Source organism: Phyllostomus discolor, chromosome 5 (assembly GCF_004126475.2).
Source record: "Phyllostomus discolor isolate MPI-MPIP mPhyDis1 chromosome 5, mPhyDis1.pri.v3, whole genome shotgun sequence".
Lineage (NCBI taxonomy): Eukaryota > Metazoa > Chordata > Mammalia > Chiroptera > Phyllostomidae > Phyllostomus > Phyllostomus discolor.
In genome coordinates, this window is record NC_040907.2 from 4,616,035 (window position 1) to 4,639,067 (window position 23,033).

Consider the following 23,033-nt stretch of genomic DNA (forward strand, 5'->3'; position numbering starts at 1 on the left):
ACAAAACCCCTTGTAAAGAAGAAGCAGAATGTCCCCAAGACTGAGTGCTGCTAGAGTTAATTCTCGAATGCCAACTCCACACAAACACAACTTTTCAGTTAAGCCGTTCTGACAACAAAAATACAACATACCAGGGGAGGCCTTCTTGTGACATTTCCCTCCCCTCCACTAAAGGGAAAAAATTATAATTATACAAAGTACTATTAACATTGCTTCAATTAATTTGGTAATTGCACATTACCTATGTTTTATAATACCAGCGCAATGGGATTTTTCAAGACAGGTCTGAAAACTAAATGCCACCTAATAATAATAACCGCCCGCCTTAGAGCCAACACTTATGCATAGATTTACTAACTGGAGCACAAATTAAAATGTCAATGTAAAAGCTAAGAATGAAAAACAATATACTGAGATAATATTTAAAATCTATATCATAAACTCACTATTTTTTCTCTTAAAAGAAACTTAGAGTCCATAATCAAAACTACTCCTCTCCCAGTTTTTTTTTTTACTACATCAATCTCCATCGATTAATCTAAAGTGAGATACTAACATACCATCTGTCAAGCAGCGACAGCTGCCCAGCACACAAAGAAAGCCAGAGAAATGCCTACAGCCTTTGAAGGGAATGTAAAAACAATCCCTTTGCCTTTTACAGTTCTTTTTACACGTTAGACTACCACACTTTACATCATTCAAAGGTATTCCCTGCAAAGGCAACTGAATAAGGAAATGTAGAGATGTGAGAAAATAAATTCAGGAGTTAAATGGGAAAACACATACGGAGTGTCTTTCATATGTAGCATATAGCACGCTGCTTATAATTAGTTTGAGCTCATATTTAATAATGAAATAATGAAAAAACTTAAAGGAATGGATACTTAATACATACATAATGATAGTCTTTTATATATCATTTTAATAAACTTGGTAAAGTAACTTTAGAAGTTTATCAATTTCCAAGCATTTTAGCAGAAACTTAAAAAAAACAGGCAACTTAACTACCCCCATCTATTTTATGGTACTTAAAAATTCACTATAAAATTTATACTAATACACACATATAAAGGAGTAGAAAAATGAAGTACTTTTATTTTTTCAAGTATTTAAGGTATTCAGGTATCTCCAAAGCAAAATTCATGCACATATACATGTTCTAGAGTATTTACACATTTTGCAAAAGGAAATCACTCTTATGCACATATATTTTAAAGTAATCAAAAACATAATACACTGCTCCATCTTTATATTCATAGACAATATTTTTAATTTTGGAAAGTCTGGTTTTCTCAGCTGGTGAAGCTGTCAGAATAAATAGAAGGCAATATCTGGAAATGACAAACACATGGGTCAATGTCAAGTAAAAGCCCATCGATGTCAAGAGCAGAGCCAAATTCCTGCATTTCAATTTAAATGATGTTATCCAACTCAAATACCACCATGCCACTTCAAATCAAAATTGTTTCATTTTAAAAAGAGGTTTTTACAAAATTGATAGAGTATAACAGATTAAACAACTCTTTTAGCAATTTCCTCAGCTACTACAAAGCAAGGCATCAATGTATAATTATAATAAAGGGAACATTTAACAATTAATTGAGCCAGCAAAAGCTCAACCTCCAGAGCTTAGGAGTTCAAAAGCTTGCTCACTAAGCAAAAGGGCGGAGGATTTTAACGTAACTGCATGAAATCTCAGTCCAATTAGACTCTAGGTAAACATAAGTCTGGTTCCACTGTGGCTGGGACTCTCTTCGTCACGGCCCACTAGGCAGATTTAGCGTCAGCTTGAAGACTGCAACAACAGAGCAGCCCCCCAACCCCACCCTGCCGTGGCTCACAATGCTGCTATGTTAATCCAGTTCCTTCTTCTAGGTCTGTGCTGAACAGAGAAGGTCTCCAGTTAGCTTGATTTTACAACCAACCAACCAACAAGACTCCCCAAAATGTATCACACAACCGTGAGGTAACAATGAAGGTGTCTGAAGGTATTCAGGATGTGTGCCAGTTTATAATGGTGGCATCTTAACTAAGTCACTTTCTTCATTCAGTATCTACTCAAATTCTATGTAGATGATATGCACAAACACTCTTTAAAAAAAAAACAGAAATAAATGCACAGAGTTTCAAAGTGGCGTCATTTGGGTGGCAACTGCTACACAGGGTATGTCTTCGCTGGCAAGCTTCTGGGGAAGAACACATCCAGAACTAATGAGGGTGGGGGATGTCATTCCATGCTTCACAGAGTTTGCTAGGAAGCAGAAGAAGTTATGACTTAACACCTACACAGATTCAACAATACAGACAAGTAAAAACTGTTTTTTGATTTAACTGAACAAACCAAGGCAAACTGTATTTTAAAGTGTAGCAGAAAAAGTGAATGATAAAAGAATTCTAAAGATTTTAAAAACAGGCAGAACTAGAGACTCAGGCCGAAACCCCAGAGTGGAAGTGGCAGGGCCTTATGGTCTACAGGTCTGCTCTGTTTTGGTAAGGCCAAGAAGCAATACCTGTTTTTTACACTGTTTAATGTTTGGGAGGGAGGCTATTTCTTGACGCATCAAAATTATATAAAACTCTAATCTCAGTGTCCATAAATAAAGGTTTGTTGGTAAACAGCCATGCCCATTTATTTATTTATATCTTGTCTGTTGTTGCTTTCACAACAATAACAAAGTTGAGTAGTTCCAACACAGACCTACAGCCTACAGCAAAAGTTGAAAATGTTTGGTGCATGGCCCTTTACAGAAAAAGTTTGCTGGCCACTCCTATAGAAATGCTTACTAGGTAAGTACAACAGCTTCACTGATAATGTAAATTTTACACCATAAAAAATTACAATGTATATGGACTTTTATTTAATCATGACAAATTTGATCAGAAACTTTCCATTTATAAAATGCTCAAAAATTTTTCTAGAGGTTATGACTGTCAAGCATTCAGGCCTTAAACATACAAAATAAACCTGTCAGCCAATGCCTTCGCAAGGATAAGAGAGTGCTCTAAAGTCACATCTCCAGGTTCCTCATCACGTATTTTATTGGAGCAAAAAACTCAGCCTATTTTGTGACTCTAGATGAGGAGGGTACATATTCCTACACCTGTGCCGAAGAAAACACTGTCAATGACCAGAGCACTCACTCACCTGGAACAGGGGACGAAACTCATCTGCCACCTACCTAATTTAGATGGTCTTTTCTACTTGTCTCATCTGTCATCTAGTGTGGCCTTCTTTACCGCTCATCCTTCATTTACCATTGTGTTCCTATACCTCTTTCTTGTGTAAAAACCACATAAACATTCCAACATCCAAATCACAGGGGTGTCAAAAGGAGAAGAAGAGCAAGAAAATGAAACCTTATTTGAAAACATAATGAAGGAGAACTTCCCTAATCTGGCAAAGGAAATAGACTTCCAGGAAGTCCAGGAAACTCAGAGAGTCCCAAAAAAGCTGGACTCAAGGAAGCACACACCAAGGTACACCATAATTACATTACCCAAGATTAAAGAGGAGAGAATCTTAAAAGCAGCAAGAGGAAAGGAGAGTTACCTACAAAGGAGTTCCCATAAGACTATCAGTTGATTTCTCAAAAGAAACCCTGTAGGCAAGAAGGGGCTGGAAGGAAAGGCAAGGACCTACATCCAAGATCACTCTATCCAGCAAAGCTGTCATTTAGAATGGAAGGGCAGATACAGTGCTTTCCAGTTAAGGTCAAGTTAAAGAAGTTCATCATCAACAAGCCCTTATTAGATGAAATGTTAAAGGGACCTATCTAAGAAAAAGATAAAAAATACAAACACTAAAATGACAACAAACTCACAACCATCAACAATCAAACCTAAAAAAAAAAAAGGAAAAAAAAAAGAAACTAAGCAAGCAACTAGAACGGGAACAGAATCACAGAAATAGAGATTACATGGAGGGTTATCACCGGGGAGGGGGAGGAGAGAGAATGGGGGAAAAGGTACAGGGAATAGAAGCATAAATGGTAGGTACAAAATAGACAGGGGGAGGTTAAGAATAGTATGGGAAATGGGAAAGCCAAAGAACTTATATGTACTACCCATGGACATAAACTAAGGTAGGGGAATGATGATGGTGGGAGGAGGGGGAATATGGAGGGTGGGGGAATAAAGAGGAGGGAATAAAAAGGGACAACTGTAATGGCATAATCAACAAAATATATTTAAAAAAATAAAACACATTTAGAACTTGACAGAGAGGACAAACATAAAATGAAAGTGGAACAGGTGTCTTAGCTACAGACCAAGTTACAAACAAACAATTTAGAAAACAAACCAACTGGGCTTCTAAGTCTTATCAAGACTTAGTGTTTTTGCCACACTAGAGTGTGGCAAAAGCAGGTTTACATTTGTGAATGGGAAAAACACAGGGTTTATTCTTGTATTATTACATATTAATTATTGTATTATTTTCCATACAAACAACTGCAAACTTACTTTTGCCTAACCCTATACTGAGTATAAAGATGCTCTTGATTAACCCTGTCTGCATCTTATCTTCTCCTTTAAGCTCCACAAAATACTTCAAATGAACTAGACAAATGCAGGCTCCACTGTGATACCAACCCCCACCCCCACTGCCAAAAGGGCTTTTTATGTTTACCATGACACTCCAGAGAGGGTCTCAAGGAGCAATGACTAAACTTGGTAACCAATAAAGCCAAAAGAAAAGCTCTCTACCAACAATGGCAAACTGAAACCATAGCAAGAGGCAAGTCCAATTCAGATTCAGGCATGTGTGTGTGTGTGTGTGTGTGTGTGTGTGTGTGTGTGTGTAATGCATCGTGACTGACCCACCAGCATGCAGTCCTAAAGAGCCAGAGCCTACCATATTCAACAAGAGCCACATTAACATCAGAGCAGAGATGTCTGGGAACAATGTCTGCTCGTAGAATAACAATAACCAGGAATTCCACGGGTTTGTCACACTATATTGAGATCTTTTTTTCAGCACCTGCACAGGCAAAAGCCTCCTAAGGAAAGTTTTGCCTGAGCCTACTCGTGTATCACAGAATAATTTCATGAGCTCACACCACAGGCAGGCAAGCATTAGAATAAACATTTTAAATATCTATAAAGATTACATAGTCCTAAGAAAATGAAAGAATGTAAGAGCTCAAAAGGGCCAAAGATCTCAAAAGAGTCAAAGATCTCAAAAGAGTCAAAGACATAAAGGGTCAAAAATAGCCCTGGCTGGTGTGGCTCAGTGGATTGAGCAGTAGCCTGCAGACCAAAAGGTTGCCAGTTTGATTCCCAGTCAGGGCACATGCCTGAGCCATGGCCCAGTTGGGGGCATTAGAGAGGCAACTAATTGCTGTTTCTCTCTAACTCCTTTCCCTTCTCTCTAAAAATAAATAGATAAAATCTTTCAAAAATTAGAAACAATTGAAGGGTCACAAATATATGTGTGTATTCTTGGAAAGCTTTGTGTTAAGCCAAAAAAAAAAGTTCACTAAAAATAAAAGGACATATAAAAACTACATTGTGAGGCCCAAGAACGGCCCTTTAAAAAGTGAAGGAGGATTTCTCAGTACAGTCTAGGGCCAGCCTGGTCTAGCAGAGGGTGATAGGGTGTTTGTTTTCCTGATTGTGCCTTAATTGCCAGAGAATGGGTTTTGGGGAAGAAACTGTTTTTATTTCAAATTCCATGCTTAAAATAAAAGATCCCTTTTCCCTTTCCAAGGCAGGAAGGGGAATACAGCATAAGGGGCAGATAACTCAAAACCTATGCAACTCTGAAATCAGATTACTATTTTTTTGAATAATCAATAATTACGGTCTCAAGAAACAAGACAGCACAAGCAGGCACCCTCGAGTGGCTGAACACTGCCCTACAAAACAACAGATGCTGGCTTGGAGGCACCAAAACAATGCAGATTACCATGGGGCTTTTGTGAAGGTGAGCACAGCAGGCAAGGCAACCTGACAGTCAGAGAGTGCAGTGGGGGTGCACCCTAGGAAACCCTAGGGTTCAGGTGCTCATTTTTTCATTTCATTTTAAATAAAGATGAAAGGGCTCTTGCCAGTGCAACAGCCAAACTTAAGGTTTAAATTCTCACCTACTTTTTCTTTTTCTGCTAAAATATAATCAATTCTACATTATACCATGTAATTATACACTATAATTCTCTTTCTATTCTCAGTCCTCTACCTAGGAAAAGCTGTGTATGAACCAGCACCAATTATACATTCCACTGATGCCATCCCTCTATTTACCTATCACATGCACAGCAAAACAAACTATTTATAAATATCATATGTTGTTACAAGTTCTCTTTGAATCTAGAGCTGTGGTGTGAGTCTCCTGATTAAGTGGAATATAGCAAACATGTGTTGTTTTCCCGGCCTTCTTGCATCTATTTCCCCTACTGAACAGCTCCCTAATTTCACTGTGCAGTTGGGGGGGGGGGGGGCAATAAATCAAGTTTTCTGTCTCTTTAAATCCAAGACACAGACATAAAATTCACACGTGGCCAACTGAGTTTACTCTTCTGGGACTGGGACTTGAGCTGAGTGACAGGAAGAACAAGAAAATGCTGAGTGGCACCCACTGCAGTGGTGGCACCCACATGGAATAGCCAGTAGTTCCCACCGGCCGAACATCAGCACTGCCCTCAATCCAGGCAAGCTTCCGTCATTCCGTGAGTTGTCCTGCTGACAAATTACCTTTTGTGGGTGATGTGGCTAGCATTTCCCAGCTTGCATTTAAAAAACTTGAACAAATATGATATGCTCACTTTTCCTAGATCATGGAAACTATGTATTTTCCCTTTCAGTTGCTGAATAAAGGGTTCCAACCCAGTAATCAGCATTAGCCTAAATAGTCTGGAACAATTTACCTCTCCCCACTCAGCTAACTTCCCATAACTGCTACACATTTACCTTCTTAAGTCATTCTGTGTATATACATTAAACAAGAGATAAACAATTTTCAAAAGCAGACAAGATGTAACTAATTTTAGGAGTAAAAACAAAAGAAAAAGAGCCAAGTACAGCTGACCCCTGAACAGCATGAGTTTGAATTGCATGGCTCCATTTATATACAGATTTTTTTCAATGAAACAGTAAATGTATTTTCATTTCCTTATGATTTTCTTTTTTTAAGATTTTATTTATGTATTTATTTTTAGAGAGAAGGGGAGAGAGAGAGAGAAACATTGATGTGTGAGAAAAACATCAACTGGTTGCCTCTCGCACATCCCCAACTGGGGACTGGACCTGTAACCCACGCATGTGCCCTGACTGGGAACTGAACCAGCGACATTCTGGTTCACAAGCCAGCACCCAACCCACTGAGCCACACCAGCCGGGGCATTTCCTTACGATTTTCTTAATAGCATTTTATTTTGTCTAGTTTACTTCATTGTCAGAATGCAGGATACAAGGAGGAAACCCCCCGCCAATGGAATTCATCTATAAAAAATGTGTAAAATTTATTCTTATATGTTTAAACTTCAGTCACCTCCAAAGTACTCACCATTTGGTGCAATATACCTATCAAGATATTTTTTCTACTGCTCAAAAAAGTTTTTGAACTCATTGATTTTAATGCCTTTTAGTGTTTCTGCCAGTTCTTTTTGTTTGTTTCACTGCTTCCAGATTGCCAAAACATTTCCCTTTGACAACTTTTTTAATCCAGGGAAACAAACAAACAAACAAAAACCCCATGAAGTCTAGATCCGTTGAATAGGGAGGGTAGGACATGACGGTCACACCCTTTTTTCTGCCAAGAACTGCTGAACACTCAGCTTTTGGTGTGAGCAGGTGTGCTCATAAATCACCCATCATGAAATGAACAAATACATTGAGGGAGTCTTCAAAAAATACTCACTGAGGCTGACCACAGCCTCTCACAACACCAGCTGGCGCTGACCACAGCCTCTCACAACGCCAGCTGATACACTGGGTTCCTAGAATACGCACCTATTGGGAGAAGCCTGTCCTACAAGAGGCCCAGCCCAGCCTTCCAGAAGATAATTCCAGTTTTGGGGGGGGTTCCCCCTAATAATGCACATTAACATATATAATGTACATAAGAAACAAAATATTTGTTAATTGATTGTTGATATTATCAGTAAGGCTTCTGGTCAATAAGAAGCAATTAGTATTTAAGTTTTTGGAGAGTGAAAAGTTATATGTAGATTTTTCAACTGTGCAGGGGGATCAGGAGCACTAACCCCCAGACTGCTGCAAGGATCAACAGTAATTATATCATGCATTTTCTAAGACGCAGGTTTACCCCTTTCTTCTTTTTCTCTCGACACAGGTACGTTTGGTTTTTGTATTATTTCAGTATTTTATGCAACTATTCATCCATTCTTGGCTTTCGCCAATTCTCACCGTCAGTCCCATGCCATCTTACAAACTAGCTGTGAGCCCTTGGCTTCTGGGTAACAGGCAAACAATGACTAGTTTGTGTAGGGATTTCTTTTTTAAAAAATATTTTATTTATTTATTTTTAGAAAGAGGGAAAAGGGGGGAGAAAGAGAGAGAAACATCCATGTGTGAAACATTGATCAGTTAGTTGCCTCTTGCACGCCCCCAACTGGGGATCCAGCCTGCAACCCAGACATGTGCCCTGACCAGGAATGGAACCAGCAACGTTTTGGTCCACAGGCTGGTCAGTACTCAATCCACTGAGCCACACCAGCCAGGGTGTGTAGAGAATTTTTTAAGGAGTAAAAACAAAATAAGTAAAGCAAGCCCAATGCAGAAAGAGGGCAAGTGCTTTGGAAAGTGATTAGTTACCATCCATGGGCACAGCTCTCTCACTCCCTCATGTCTATTTGCATCCAAGTTCACAGTTTTCTTTGCAATGAGGCACTTTAGAAGATCCAAACTGTTCCCAACAGACTGGTTAGAATTTAAATCTATGGTTGCCTCTATTCCTTTTGAGCTATGTGCTATATTTCACATCAAAATTTCAAGCCCTGAAAACCTGTCTCACTTTTCCTTTTAAAAGCATATCTTCTATCCTGACCAATGTATAGTGAATTATAGGTTCTAGGTCCTTTTCAGTTCAAGTCCCCAATTTCTAACAAGAATGAGGAAAATCTGGAAACAAAAAAAAATGTTTATTTCACCTAAGATTTTATAAACCATGAACTTAAAAGTTTTGTCTTTTATGTATAAAATTTATCTTCATGAAAAATTTCACACTTTGTTCAAAAAGTAGAAGGAACACAGATATACCAAACTTGAAAGTCCTGAACCTTGATCTTCCCCCTCTCGTATGTAATGGAGATTTCTGTTTTTCTAGGAATAATATTTCGGGTAAATACTCCAGAGAGATCAAATAAAAGTATTAGTTGATATATTATGACAGAATACAAGAAATGGAGAACCAGCTTAATAATCACTTTTTAAAGAACATGTTTCTTTAGCAAAAGAACAAAACCAATATGCCAAAATGAAAAAAAAATAACTTCCAATAATTTGAATTTTTTACTGTTTACCTGGTCAGGAATAGTATCTAACCAAAAGGAATGGATACACTGTTGATAGGAATGTAAATTGGCATAGCTACTGTGGAAAACAGTATGGACGTTCCTCAAAAAAAAAAAAAAAAAAGCAAAAATATAACTACTATATAATCCTGCAAGTTCTACTGGGTATATGACTGAAGGAAATTAAGTCACTATCTCGAAGATACAGCTGCATCCCTGTGTTTATTTCAGCATTATTTACAATAACCAAGACATGGAAACAACCTAGGTGTCCACTGAGGGAAGAACGAATAAAGAAAATTTGGTGTATATATAATGTAATATACTCAGTCATAAAATAAAGGAGAAAATCCTGCCATCTGCGACAACATGGATGAAGCCTGAGAGCATTTTGCTAAATGAAAAAGTCAGAAGGGGGAAAAGACAAACACTGTATGATCTCACTTATACGTGGAATCTAAAAATACCAAACTCATAAAAACAGGGAACAGATTAGTGACTGGGGGGGTGGGGCACGGGATATGGGTAAAGGTAGCCAAAGGGTACAAACTTCCATTTATATAAGATGAATAAACTCAGGGGACATAATGTGTAGCATGATGAGTCTAATTAACACTGCACTGTGTATTTAAAAGTTGTAAGAGTAGATTTGTCAAGTCCTCACCATAAAACAAAAAGTAATGATGTGAGCTTATGGATGTTTGTGGTCATTGTTTTGCAATATATACATATATATAAAAGCACTGCATGGTGCAAACAATTTTATATGTCAATTATATCTCAACTAAGCTGTGGGGGGAGGGGATAGTACAAAGAAAGTAATGTGCTGCACAGAGCAAACTTTAGAAATCAGTAAACTATGCTAAAAAGCCCAAAAGGGAAATCTGACTGCACACAGCTGTGTGATAAATCGATTTATTCTCATGACAGTCTTCTCAAAAGTAGAGTAATGGCTGATAGACAGCAAAGAATTTAGACAGGGACAAAATATAATGGAGCCCCTCAAAGTTTATTTTGTTTTTTATTTTAGAACAAGTCTGTTAAATCATTCATTGGGAAATAAATGATTCAAAATTGACTTCCAGAAGCATTATTCTAATTTTGACATCATTAATCAGTCAATAGATTTCTGAAAGATTTTCAAAAATGTATTTATTCAACAAATATGGAATGCACACTATGGGTACACTATTGTCATAGATGTCAGGAATACAATAAAAAAAAAACAAAAACAGAATTGCTGCTTATATGAAGGACCTATTGATTCTAAAACAATAACAGAAAAAAAAAGTAGAAAATCATCAGTGCTAAAAGATGCATAATGCCGTGACAGTGTCTATGAAAGACAGCTGGGTAAGCTGGGTGAGGAAAGGCAAAGACCCCAGAAAGGAAGAGCTGAAGAAAGAATAAGGAAGCCAATAAGTGTGTCTGTGTGCGTATGGGGGCCGCTCATTAGCCTGCAGCAACAGCAAGCACAAAGGCCCCAAGGCCGAGGGTAACTTGGACAGTGTAACTAAAAGTCCATTATGCTGAGTTCCTATGAACAAAGTGAAGATAATTCCAGAGACAAGGAGCTAGGGCAAAAAAGCTGGTTATGACATGCATGAAGTTAAACCTTAGCTAGTGTTAAATTCTAAGTAATACCCAATTTGTCAATAAAATCTCATTCTTCTCAGACTAAATGATCTGATTATAGACCTGTTCCTCTAGGATAAAAGGTAGTTACATAACAGTCTATTTTTATCTTCACAGTTACCACTCACACTTGACTCATTCTTAATGACATTTAGGAGGTACCTATAGTTTATACTTAATCTAAGCATTAAAACCAATTCAAAAGAGTACAAAGCAAAAAGATAAAATCTGTGCTTTACACCCTACAGAAACAAATGAGCATAAAAGATCTACCATTCAACAACTAATAATACACTGAAGAAATCCCTTATGATGTCCAAGAGTTCCCACCTAAACATTAAGATACAACTAAGCATACTAAATCTCTGCAATTGGGCGAGGATAAAGGTTTTTTTATTACTAACAGAAGATGTTATTGTAGTACTCTGCATGAGGAAAGAAAAGGACCAGAAATGAAGACAAAGGAAAGGAAAGAAATCCAGTCCCATCTGAGAACCTAATCATAGTACCCTCCTTCTGATCCTTCAGTTTAGATAAACCTAATAGGCAATGTGTAACAACCCTTCATTTAGAAAGAAGCTTTTTCAAGAAGGCAACTAAAGTCATTTAATTTTGAATGCATCCCCCGAGAAGAAAAGAAACCACTGATGAGGTCGAAGACAGTCTCCTTACCAGAGTCAAGCATCCACTGGACCTGGCAGGGTGTAAACCCTAGGCCACAGCAATATGACCCACCCAAGCACAAGGAGCCCTTCGCACAAAGTGGTCATTTTTGGTGTCTATAGATCTTTTATAACGAGATCATTTATAACAAGCATCCAAAGAGAGCTATCTTTTTCACGTTTCACAAGGGTCCTCAGTCATTCCCAAAGTACTGTGTAAACAAGCCCTTAGCAGCCTCCCTCCACCGCACCCTCTTCTAAACATCAAGCAGGAAGGACTTCCTATCATCCTGTAGAAGGTGCAATACGGACGTGCAACAGTTCCCAAACTATTTTCCCCAAACTGGCTTTTCTTAGGGAGATATTCAGAAGAAACAGTATGCCATAGTTCCATAAATGGAGAACAGGGAAGGGTTGGGTTTCTTTTTTTTCTTTTTTCTTACTAGTAAGGAAGTTTCCGTAACTACAGAATTTCTGAGTCATGAATTATGACACTCTCTCACAAGGGGAGCACTGTGTGCAGCATTTCCCACATGTATCTGACTGCAAACATTTGAGGGAAGTATCGTGGCTGACAGAGGAGTTAAATTCCATTGAGAAAGGCTGGAATTCAATACTGCATTAGGCAGCTGGCTTTCTGACAATGATCGAAATGATCACATTACCACATTGAATTATTATGTATCAAGAAAAAAGAATAAGCCCTGGCTGGCATAGCTCAGTGGATTGAGCTCGGGCTGCGAACCAAAGTGTCATAGGTTCGATCCCCAGTCAGGGCCCATGCCTGGGTTGCAGGCCACGGACCCCAGCAACCCCACACTGGAGTCTCTCTCTCTCTCTTTCTCCCTCCCTTCCCTCTCTAAAATAAATCAATAAAATATTTTTTAAAAATAGGTACACATACTTAGCTATATGACTTAAGCCAATTTAATTATATTTAAAAAAAAAGAAAAAAGGATAACAAATACTATCTTAAGTTATCACTGTAATCTATATTTAACACATTCTGTTCCTTTCTCATGACCTAGAACTAAATAGGTCTATAGCAAGCATTTTGTGCTAACTCTGTGACGAGACAGTCCTTGGTGGCTAAGGAATTCTTACTGTCTAATATCTAAGTCTGAATCAAACACACTGACAGTAGGGTGACCTACACATTATTGAATCTCTATAGCAGACCTTTAATCTCCCTACAACCTCAACTGTGCTCATTTTATATTATGTAAATATCTTCTAATAATATCAACCAAGAAATTGTAGTTGTGGATACAAGTTTACCAGTATAAATTTGAATACTGATTCTTTAGAAATTCAAAACTGATTCCTGGGGCAGGGGTGCGGAAAGAATGACACTTTATACAAAGTTCAAAACAGTTACAGTACTCCTCAAACAGCTGTACCAGGTTATCAGCACAACAATTACCTTATGATCTCCGTTTCCTAGACAAACATCAAACTGGGCGGGGGACGGACGGACTTTTAATCTATTAATTACTGCTCATATGAAATTCATGTCATTCCTCAGCACTAAGAAGTAATTAAAAAACTGATTTTTAGCTAGTTTTACTGACCTCTGTAAGAAAAGTATATTAATACATATAACACATTAAATGAAAAAGGAAGGTTTTGCTGGTGCCCAACAGGTTCTGAATCACTTATTTCCCTACACCTCCTCTGAAAACCAGATCTGTGTCTTCTCTGAACAGTGCTATAAAACCTCAGTATACTGAATGAACACAGTATATTTTCTGAAAAACAAAGCACGTTACTTGGCTTCATCTAGTATCACTGATTAGAGAGCCTAAAGCTCAATTCTTTAGAAAAGAAGGTTATGAGGAGAAATAAACCTTAGTCTGAAGGTCATTAAAAATAAGTCTCTAGCTTCTGGTCTCTTCTGCAGTCAATGTAAAATTTCCTGTCTCCAAGAATCATAAGGTTTACTGATGCCACCAGAGCCACTACACCCTAATCTGAGTGAAGAGGTCCAAATATGAAAACTGAGCAGATGTTGAAGGCTAGAGGAGAGAGGCAGCAGCAAGAAAGCAAGGGAGAACTGGCAAGTGTGCAAAAAAAAAAAAAAACAGTAGAGAAGACAATGTGACGACAGACACAAGTAAGAAGCAAGTAAATCCAACTGGCCAAAAGTGGGTCAGCGTGCTTACTACCTTGAGTTTGCCCACCCACGATGCCATCTACCATTCCGGGCTCCATGTCTGCCTCACCAGGTGAAAACGCACCTGCATGCTGGTGTCGTTTCCCCTGCACAAACACTTGGCAAAGACCCCAATGTAATACTGCTCCTCACCTCCCGGTCTGTAGACAACATCATCCTCAGTGATGTACGATGTTATCTCGCCAGTGTCTGTCCTTTCATAACGGGACTTTTTTTTCGGTGGTTTCTTTTTGTTCTTTTTCGTGGACTCCTCTGTGGTGGCACTATTGTTGTCATTGTCCTCATCTTCGCTGTGATCACTCTCAGCATAATTTTTGGCTCCTCCTTCTAAGGTACAGCTCCTGCGTGGCCTTGAATTCTCGCTCTCTCTTGCCTTGTCTCTTTTATCTCTCTCTCGGTCCCGATCTCGATCCCGGTCCTTCTCTTTGTCTTTGTCTTTGTCTTTGTCAGCTGTCATGATTCGCCACGTGCCTTCTTCTGTCCTCTCACGGCTAGGCCTCCGTGAAAGGTAGACAGTAAGCCTGGGCTTCAGTCTTCTGAATTTCTCACTCAATTCCAGGGAAAATCCAACCACTCCAACAACCCCAACGTTTCAAAAATGCTAGGAGAAAAAAGAAAGAGAAATTGGTTTTACTTTATCATTTCCTCATACATTTTTCATAAAATAATGCTTATTAAATGAATCTCTAACCCCTGCTTTAACCCTAAAAACTTCTTACAAGCCATAGAAAAAAACAGTAGAAGTGATTTAAAAAATATATATATTTATATCCAGTTTTGGCCTCAGCTAGCATATGGTTTGGAATCTTCTACAACAGCAATAATAAAAAAAAAAGTCTAATGCATAAGATGAACTATACTTTCTATACATCAATTATTTTCTCCTTTTTAAGGAAAAAGTGTACCCAGTAGACAACACAATGGGTACAATGATACAAAAGGCACTTCACAGCATAAAATTAACTTAAAAGAAAAAGAATCTACAGTAAAAATTATTACCACCTGAAAAAAAACATAATTTAGATAGCCTTGGAAAATGTCTCAGGATATCTCACAGTGTTACTATCTTCTTAAGACACTTTCTAGCCACTTCTCTGAATTTCCAGAGCCCCTCCCAACAATAAACTTAAGAATTGATTCAAATAAAAGTGACAACTCCAAAGTAAGATTTTCTTGCCTTTGATTACAATTGCTCACATCTTCTAAGTCTACTACTCTAGTTATTTTCCAAGAAAAATGGTTTCTCTAAAGATATATTATCTCTACCTTAACCAAACATAACAGCTTCTAAAACAACCTTCTATCTTTAGGAAATATTAGGTGGTTTTTACATTCTTCCAAATTCCTACTATTCATTGCTTCCCCCTAATAAACTCCTCCTCAGAACTAAACCCAACAAGTGCAGTGTAAAGTTAAGAGCTTAAAATGAGAAGAGTGAATAATACCAAACTCCAGCCTAACACCAATTCTAGTAAAAATTTCATGGGAGGGAAAAAACATTTTGTTTATAGGTCAGTTTTGGAACAGACATAATAACCAGTAGTTTATCTTTTGCAGTCTTTAATCGTCTTCCCCACTATCTCATCTAATGTGTTCAACAATACCAAACACTATCTATGTGCCAGTCATCAGGAACTAAAAGTACAGTGAGGGGAAAACTCATGGTCCTTGCCCTCAATGCTCCAATGGGGAAAAAAAAAAGGAGGCAACTGATTAATATGAAAACACCCATTTCTCATGTTACTAGGGCCAGGTAAGAAAACAAAAGATTGGTCCTCTTGACTTTGACAACAAACAAATCAATTTGCAATTATATGTTTCAGAAGCAAAGGAAATTCTCACTGGTCATGCCCAAAACACATAAAACACAAAAACACATAAAAATTATCATACGCTTTCTCCAAAACTCTGAGGTCAAACCTGATACCAGAAAGGACCTCCCCTTTGCATGTCAAATACCCTTAGGCATTCATGAAAATAAAAAAATATTAACAACCTTGGTATTAAATAAACCAATGAAGACGCAATAATGCTGACAGTCTACAAGCAAAGTTAGAATGGTGAAAGCATGTAGTACAAACTGAGATCACTCCCTTCTGATATAGCAAATATGCTTTCAGATAGGACTGTAATTTCCTAAACATATTTCCAAAAAATGAAAAATTATTCTAGTGCCTACAAAATTCCTGCCTAGATGACTCATCTGTTAAACAGACAGTAATAAACTCCCGAGTCCCAGTAGGCCACTGGTGTTAGCAACTGAAAATACAGAAGGAGACATATTACTTTCTCTATCAAGCTTAAGTTTAAGGCATAAACAAGCCAACCATGCAAGAGAGAAAATTATTAGTTGACACAGTTGTTAAAACATTCTTCTGGCATTGAAAACATACCTAGGTCTACCAGGAGTCCAAAAAGAGAAAGGAGCTTAGGCTGAAAAACTTTCAAATGTACGACAGACAGACTTCTGATAAATATAAGAAAAAGATCATTCTCCCTATGGTAACCAAGATAACTACTCTAGGAAATTGTGTAAAAATATTATTTTAGCACTCAAAAAGAGAGAGGTCCAAATTGTACATTCAACACAACTCCTTAAAATCATATACCGTGTTTCTATTCACAAAGAAATCAGAGTTGTTTCTGCCAAGAGTAAACAAGAAAGAAAAATTCAAACAACAGCAGAGCCCTGGCAAGTGTGGCTCAGTTGATTGGAGCCTCATCCCATAACCAAAGGGTTTGTGGGTTCAACCCTGGTTAGGGCACATGCCTAAACTGCAGGTCCAATCCCTGGTCCAGGCACATGTGACTCCCCTCCCCACCCCGCCAGGGCAGTACCGGAGGCAACCAATCTATGCTCCTCTGTCACACTGATGTTTCTCTCTCTCCCTTCCTCTCTAAAAGCAATGGTGGGGGCAGAGAATAGGAGAATGTCTTCAGGTGAGGACAAAAAACAAAAACAAAAACAAGGCATCAACAACATCTGTGTGTAGCCCAACTTCAAGATAACTAAGAACCCTGGATTACAATGCAAAAATCAATTCAATTACCATTTACATTTGGCTCTAATATATAGTTCAGTGAGGATATAAATATTTTTTATCTGTATTTCCTATAGAATTATAATTTTTCTAAGCCTCATTCTACAATGGCCAACATACAACATTAATATGACACTTGAGACAAGGGACCCAGACAGAAACCAGATGGCACTGAGAAGGTAGTTGGCACTTCAATTTAGTAGCAATGATCTACACATTAGACAATACAATAGCAGCATCTTTGTAACAAGAAGGAGTTTACAGATCCCTGTAATAATCCCATTTGATCCTTTCTTTCAGTAAGTCAATAAAGTGAACCAGACAGAAGTCACCTCACCCACCTTACAGACCTCAGAAGGAGAACTAAGAAGATATCGTCTGCACACAGCGCCCTGCCAATGATTCTAAGGCAGGTTTTTCAAAGGTGAATCCCATCTGATCCGATCCCAATGTGCTGCTCAGGTCATAATCTGTGCTGCCAGGGTCACCAGCTCCTCACAGGTGCCAGTTTTTCCTGCGTGTATCCATGCTGACGATTCAGACAGATTTAGAACACACTCACTTTGCCCTCTCCTCCCAAAAAAGAAGACAGTTTTCTCCAGTAAGAAAGTCAAACATACTGAAAGCATCTCTGCTGATCCACAGTTCCACCCAGTTAAACAGGCAACATGGCATGAAATACTTCAACACAAACAAAAGGAAGATCTAATGTAGAACACATCAGAGGCACAGCAATCTATCTATTCATTGAACCAATGTCAACTGAATGCCTACTGTGTGCTAGCTACTGCTCTAGGTGTCAAGAAAACAGCAGAGAACCATACAAACTTCCCTGCCCTTGGGAAGCACGTTGCGAGGCAGGGGAGACAGACCATAAACCACAGATGACAAACACAAGGTCCACAGGCCGAATCCATCCCTCCACCTTGTTTTATCCGGCCTGGCATCTTGTTTCTACCCAGCAGCAGCGCCAAGCTCTCCCTTAACTGTTATGCAGTAGTTACATTTATACAGTCCTAAAATTACACTAAGCCCTTCGAAGGCAACCACAAGGCTGATGTGGCCCCAGGTGAAAATGAGTTTGACACCCCTGTTATAAACAACAGGATAATAACATTCACTTAATGTCTTCAACAGGTTCTTGGACCTATGGCAAAACAACATGTAACAAAACCAGTTTTCCCACAGATTAAATGATATAAATAAGAGTTAAGTCCCTACAGCACCTCACCAACATTATAACAAAATGACACTGAAGGGAAGGAGGTCTCTGTCTCTCCTCCACACACACACGCACGCATAGGGCAGAACAAAAGTAGGTTTACGGTTGTTTGTATGGAAAATACAATAATTAATAAATAGTAATGCAAGAATAAACAGCGTACTCACAACTGTATGTGTGTGTATATATGTATATATAGTACACGAAAAGATCTTAACGGAAGAATTCCGTAGAAACAGGGAATGTGGGAGGACTGCAATTTTAAATACTGACCAGGGAAGCTCTCACTGAGGCGGCTCTGCTCCTGAGTAAGAATGTGAGAGAGGAAGCCACTGGGACATACGCAGGGAGACCATTCCAGCAGAAGAAAAAGCAGGAGCAAGTGTCCAGAGTCAGGAGTAAGACAGGTGCACTCAAGACAGAGGAGGCCAGAGGGGCTGGAGCGGCACAAGAAAGAGAGAGATGGGTTGAAGTAAAGGAGGGACTTTGGCCTTTACTCAGGTGTCATGAAGTGACACAAAATGACTAGAATGACACTTCAGCTACTTCAGGGACCCAAGTATCACAGAAAGACATGATCTGGCTTCCATTTAAGATGAGTCGGGCTGTTGAAGGAAAGCCTGAAGGGATGCAACATGAAGACTGGTGAGGGAGGGGGCTCACCTGAAACCCCAGGTAAAAGACCAGTAGCTGGGATGGGCCAGGGGTGTAGCAGTGCAGAAGAAGAGACATTTTACTTTATTTTTAATATACGAGTGAAACAGGATGTGCTGGCAAACTGAGAGGTGTGGTGTGACAAAGAAGTCAAGAACAACTCCGAGAGGTCTGACCTGACAAATGGATGGGTGAAGCTGACATGGGAGTTTGAGGATGAAGACTAGGAGCTCAGATAGAAACATGTTAAGTTTAAGAAGCCTGTAAAAAACAGACAAATACATCAAGTAGGTAAAGGTCTGAGCTAGAGATAAAAATTGAGTTTCTAATTTAGTTTTTAAGGACATGAGACTGAGATCACCATGGAAGTGAGTGTAAATAGTTCTTCCTATACAAATTCTAAAATCCCTCTGCAGCACTTCCCACAAGTGTAATTTCATTTATTTGTGTGATTTCATTAACACCCTTCTGTACCCTCAAACTAGAAGCTTGAGGGGTTGAGGGGCTGTCCCTTGACTGTTTCTGCCTGTCCTTGGATTCTCAGATCCTAACACACTGCCTGGCACATAAACCTGAATCATGAATTACTTTTGCCAGCCTCTCTCTCACACATAAGGTAGATCACTCAAGAGGGCATTATGAGGGGACTTTCATTTGGGAACGAAAATATTTCATGAGTAAATAACTGAGGTGGTGCTGGGGCTGGCTCAAAAACCATGAATATGACAAGAAGGAGCAAAACAAAGGATACATTCCAGGTGCAAGAAATTTCAGTTTAAAAAAAAGTATTTGATTAAATTGTGGTCCTTGATGGCAGTTACAGGAAAAAACCTGTAGGAAATAAGCTTAAGTAGAAAGGGGGAACCCCTAAAATAATAAAGCAGCTAACACTCACTGAGCACTAAATATGCAGAAGCATATTTTACACATGTTAATTCATTCAATACTCACTATTAAAGAGCAATAAAATAATTTATCGTCCAACTGGGACACATCTGAGAGTTAAAAAGATTAATAATTATACAGGAAAACATATGGAAACCAGGTCATAGGATCATCCTAACTCTATTCAGTAGGTACTAATGTTATGTACATCTTCCCAATGTAAAAATAAGCACAGAGAGGCTGAGCAAGTAGACCAAAATAACACATCTGTATGTCACAGACCTAGGATTATGAACTCCCTTGACTCCAGGAGTTTTACTCTTAAGCACAAGGCTTTGCTGCCTTAAATTACACAGCCTTGAAAGCCAAGCTATCCAATACGGTCGGCTAAGCAGTGTCACTGTAGGCTATTGAGATGAAAAGAGCATTTTGGAAACATTCATTTTGTCTGGCAGGAGATTGTTTTCCAGGTAGAATTGTTAGTGCCATCCAAACAAGCTTGCTTTCAAATCCACTATCTCTGAAAGCCTAAATCAGGAAGGAACCGAAGCACCTCAAGCACTTCTGCCTTTGCCATTTCTGCATTTTTGTGTATCTCAATAAATATTTTAGCTTTTTTCCTTTAGGAACAAAATGAGATGGTCCAAGCGTGGAAGACCTAAGTGAGCGACCCACTATGCCGGCAAGAGAAGCAGCTGGAGCCAGAAGGAGGCATGCTGTAGCTGGGCAACTGCTTTAGAAGGGAAATCAGTTTTGTTTCCTATTCCCTTTTATACCCACATCCTGGGAAAGAAAATGTAATGACTTTACCTCTGGAAAGGGAAATATCACTCTATCACTTGTACTCACAGGACAGGAAACAGGCATTTTCATAAACACCAACCTGCTGCAGAGAATACATCATAATATGCCAGAAAATCACAGGTGAAGATGCAACGTAACATTGAAATGTGGGGTCAGCAGATCTATAAACCCATGCAGAGGGTTTTATCTGAAATCACTGTGGTATTAGGATTATTCTTCCATGTAAAAAATAAATGGGTTGGGAAGGTCTTCCACCTGACCAAGTCCAACCACAGAAACAAATGTCTATGCAAGTCCCTTCAATGATTCTCTACATTTGGGATTAAGAAATATTGAAACTCAACCAATCCTGAGTTTATGTACCCATTTCCAAAACATGTGTCTTATTGAAAGTACCTAAAGAGCCGAGATGGGATGAACTAGTCAAATTCAGAGAGTGGCCTTTGTGGAATCAAAACAGAAGCACAGAACGAATGTCCCTTAATCAGAAATGAGTATAATGTTTAGAGCAGGACTTCCTCAACTCCTTGAGAAGCTTTGGGGGAAAACTGAGAGAACTAAGATTGGTGAACTCTGACAAATATCTTAATTTCTTCCAAAAAGACATAATAACAAAACACAGGACCTGCAAAGGTAGGATAAGTAAGTACCCAGAACAGCAAAACTCTAGGTTACAATTAATAACTCAAGATTAAGTAACAACACATAATCTTTTTATTCAAAGTAGGAGTAAGGAATTACCAAAATTGAGGTGCCCAAGGAGGTTTTAAAAAATAAAAATAAAAAGACCTCCCTTTATTTAAAGAACATACATTCATTCATACAAGCAATTGCTTTCTTATACAGTTAAATGTGAAGTTTTTGCCAATCACATAGAGAATTTTTACTTTTGTACATTGCCAACAGTTGTATCTCTTCTATTCAAGGGATAAAAGAAAGGAGGCCTTCCCAACTATGGTGCGATACACATTTTGGGCCGGATTTGGGGGATGGGATTCCTGTCCTGTGCATTACTCCTTTTCTCTCCCTGGGTAAACTCAGTAGCTCAACCTGCTACTCCATTAGGGCAACCAGTACCTCCAGACACTGCCACATAGCCTCTGGGTAGCAAAACTGCTCACGGTTAAGAACCACTGCTTTAAACATAATAATCTTTCAAAGAGATTTCAAAGGGTTTAAGCATCTGTGTTTATTCAAAATTATGCTTGACCAATATGGAATTCATAAAGATGACACCATTATAAAAATAACGCACATTCTTTGTTCTCTGAAATAAACTGGACTAATTAAAAAACACTGCCTGAAATGGTAATTACGCAGATGTGAGATGCTGAATTTGAAAAACAGATGTAAATATCCTGAAAATCTTGATGCTTCCTGGCGAGGACTGAAGGTAGTATTATTACTCACTGGTGACCTGCTCTGGTCACGCGGCCAAGTGGATGCTTCTGCTATCACAAAACTAAAGAGAAAACCTGGTGTCCACAATGCCAAATATGACCAAAAGCCTTTAAATCAAATCCTTCATGTGAAAGGGGAAAAAATTCCTAATCTCACCTTCCTAAAGCATGGTCGTAAATAGAAAACCAAGAGTAGAAAAAATAAATATAAAAGCCAAGTAGATGGATAAACAAACAATTATGTATCCGTATAATAGAACATTATCCAGCAATAAAGGGGGAAATACTGCCCTGGCCAGGTAGTTCGGTTGGTTAGAGGGCATCCTCCTGATAGGCCAAGGTTGCAGGTTTGATCTCTGGTCAGGGCACATGCAAGAATCAACTGAATGCACAGATGGGTGCTTCTCTCTCTCTCTCTCTCTCTCTCTCTCTCTCACACACACACACACACACACACACCAATAAATAAAACAAAGGAAATACTGATACATGTTACAACCTGGCTAAAACTGAAACATATGGTATTTGAAAAGAGCCAGTCACAAAAAAACACATATTGTATGATCCCATTTATATTAAATGTCCAGAAAAGGCAAATCCATAGGGACAGAAAGCAGATTAGTGGTTGCCTGGGGGCTGGGGGGAGGTAGCTAGGGAGGGACTGCCATGGATATGGAGGTTTTTTGGGGGGGATAAAAATGTTCTAGAATTTATGGAGGTTACACATATCTGTGAATATACTAAAAGCCATTAAATTATACATGTTAAATGGGTATATTACATGATAATTTAATTACATTTCAATAATGCTGTTAACACACACACACACACAAACAGCAACACTACAAACTAATAAAAAGCATAAGCTTTGTTACAGCTGAAAATATTGCATCCAGTTATAAAATTCACAAGCATGAGCTCCACACCTCTGCCATTGAGAAAACCACCATAAAGCTTTAAAAAGCATAGTTAAACACCCAGAAGTTTTATTTCAACTTTCTTTGAGCCACAGTAACCTTTGACATGCAGGAAGGAATACCTGGCCAGGCTTCCTATCTCTGCACAGCACGCTCAACAAGCAGGGTAA

General features: G+C 38.7%; 1 protein-coding gene across 5 annotated transcripts in view; it reads right to left on the reverse strand.

Annotated features, from left to right (window-relative positions):
* RERE (arginine-glutamic acid dipeptide repeats) overlaps nucleotides 1-23,033 on the reverse strand; it is a 398,807-nt gene that overhangs the window by 229,072 nt on the left and 146,702 nt on the right. For all 5 annotated transcript variants that reach the window (XM_036025254.1, XM_036025256.1, XM_036025257.1 and 2 more), the window contains one exon: nucleotides 14,073-14,541. In XM_036025254.1, coding sequence (XP_035881147.1) covers nucleotides 14,073-14,397 — 325 coding nt within the window. In that variant the 5' untranslated portion in view covers nucleotides 14,398-14,541. The remainder of the gene's footprint in view (nucleotides 1-14,072; nucleotides 14,542-23,033) is intronic.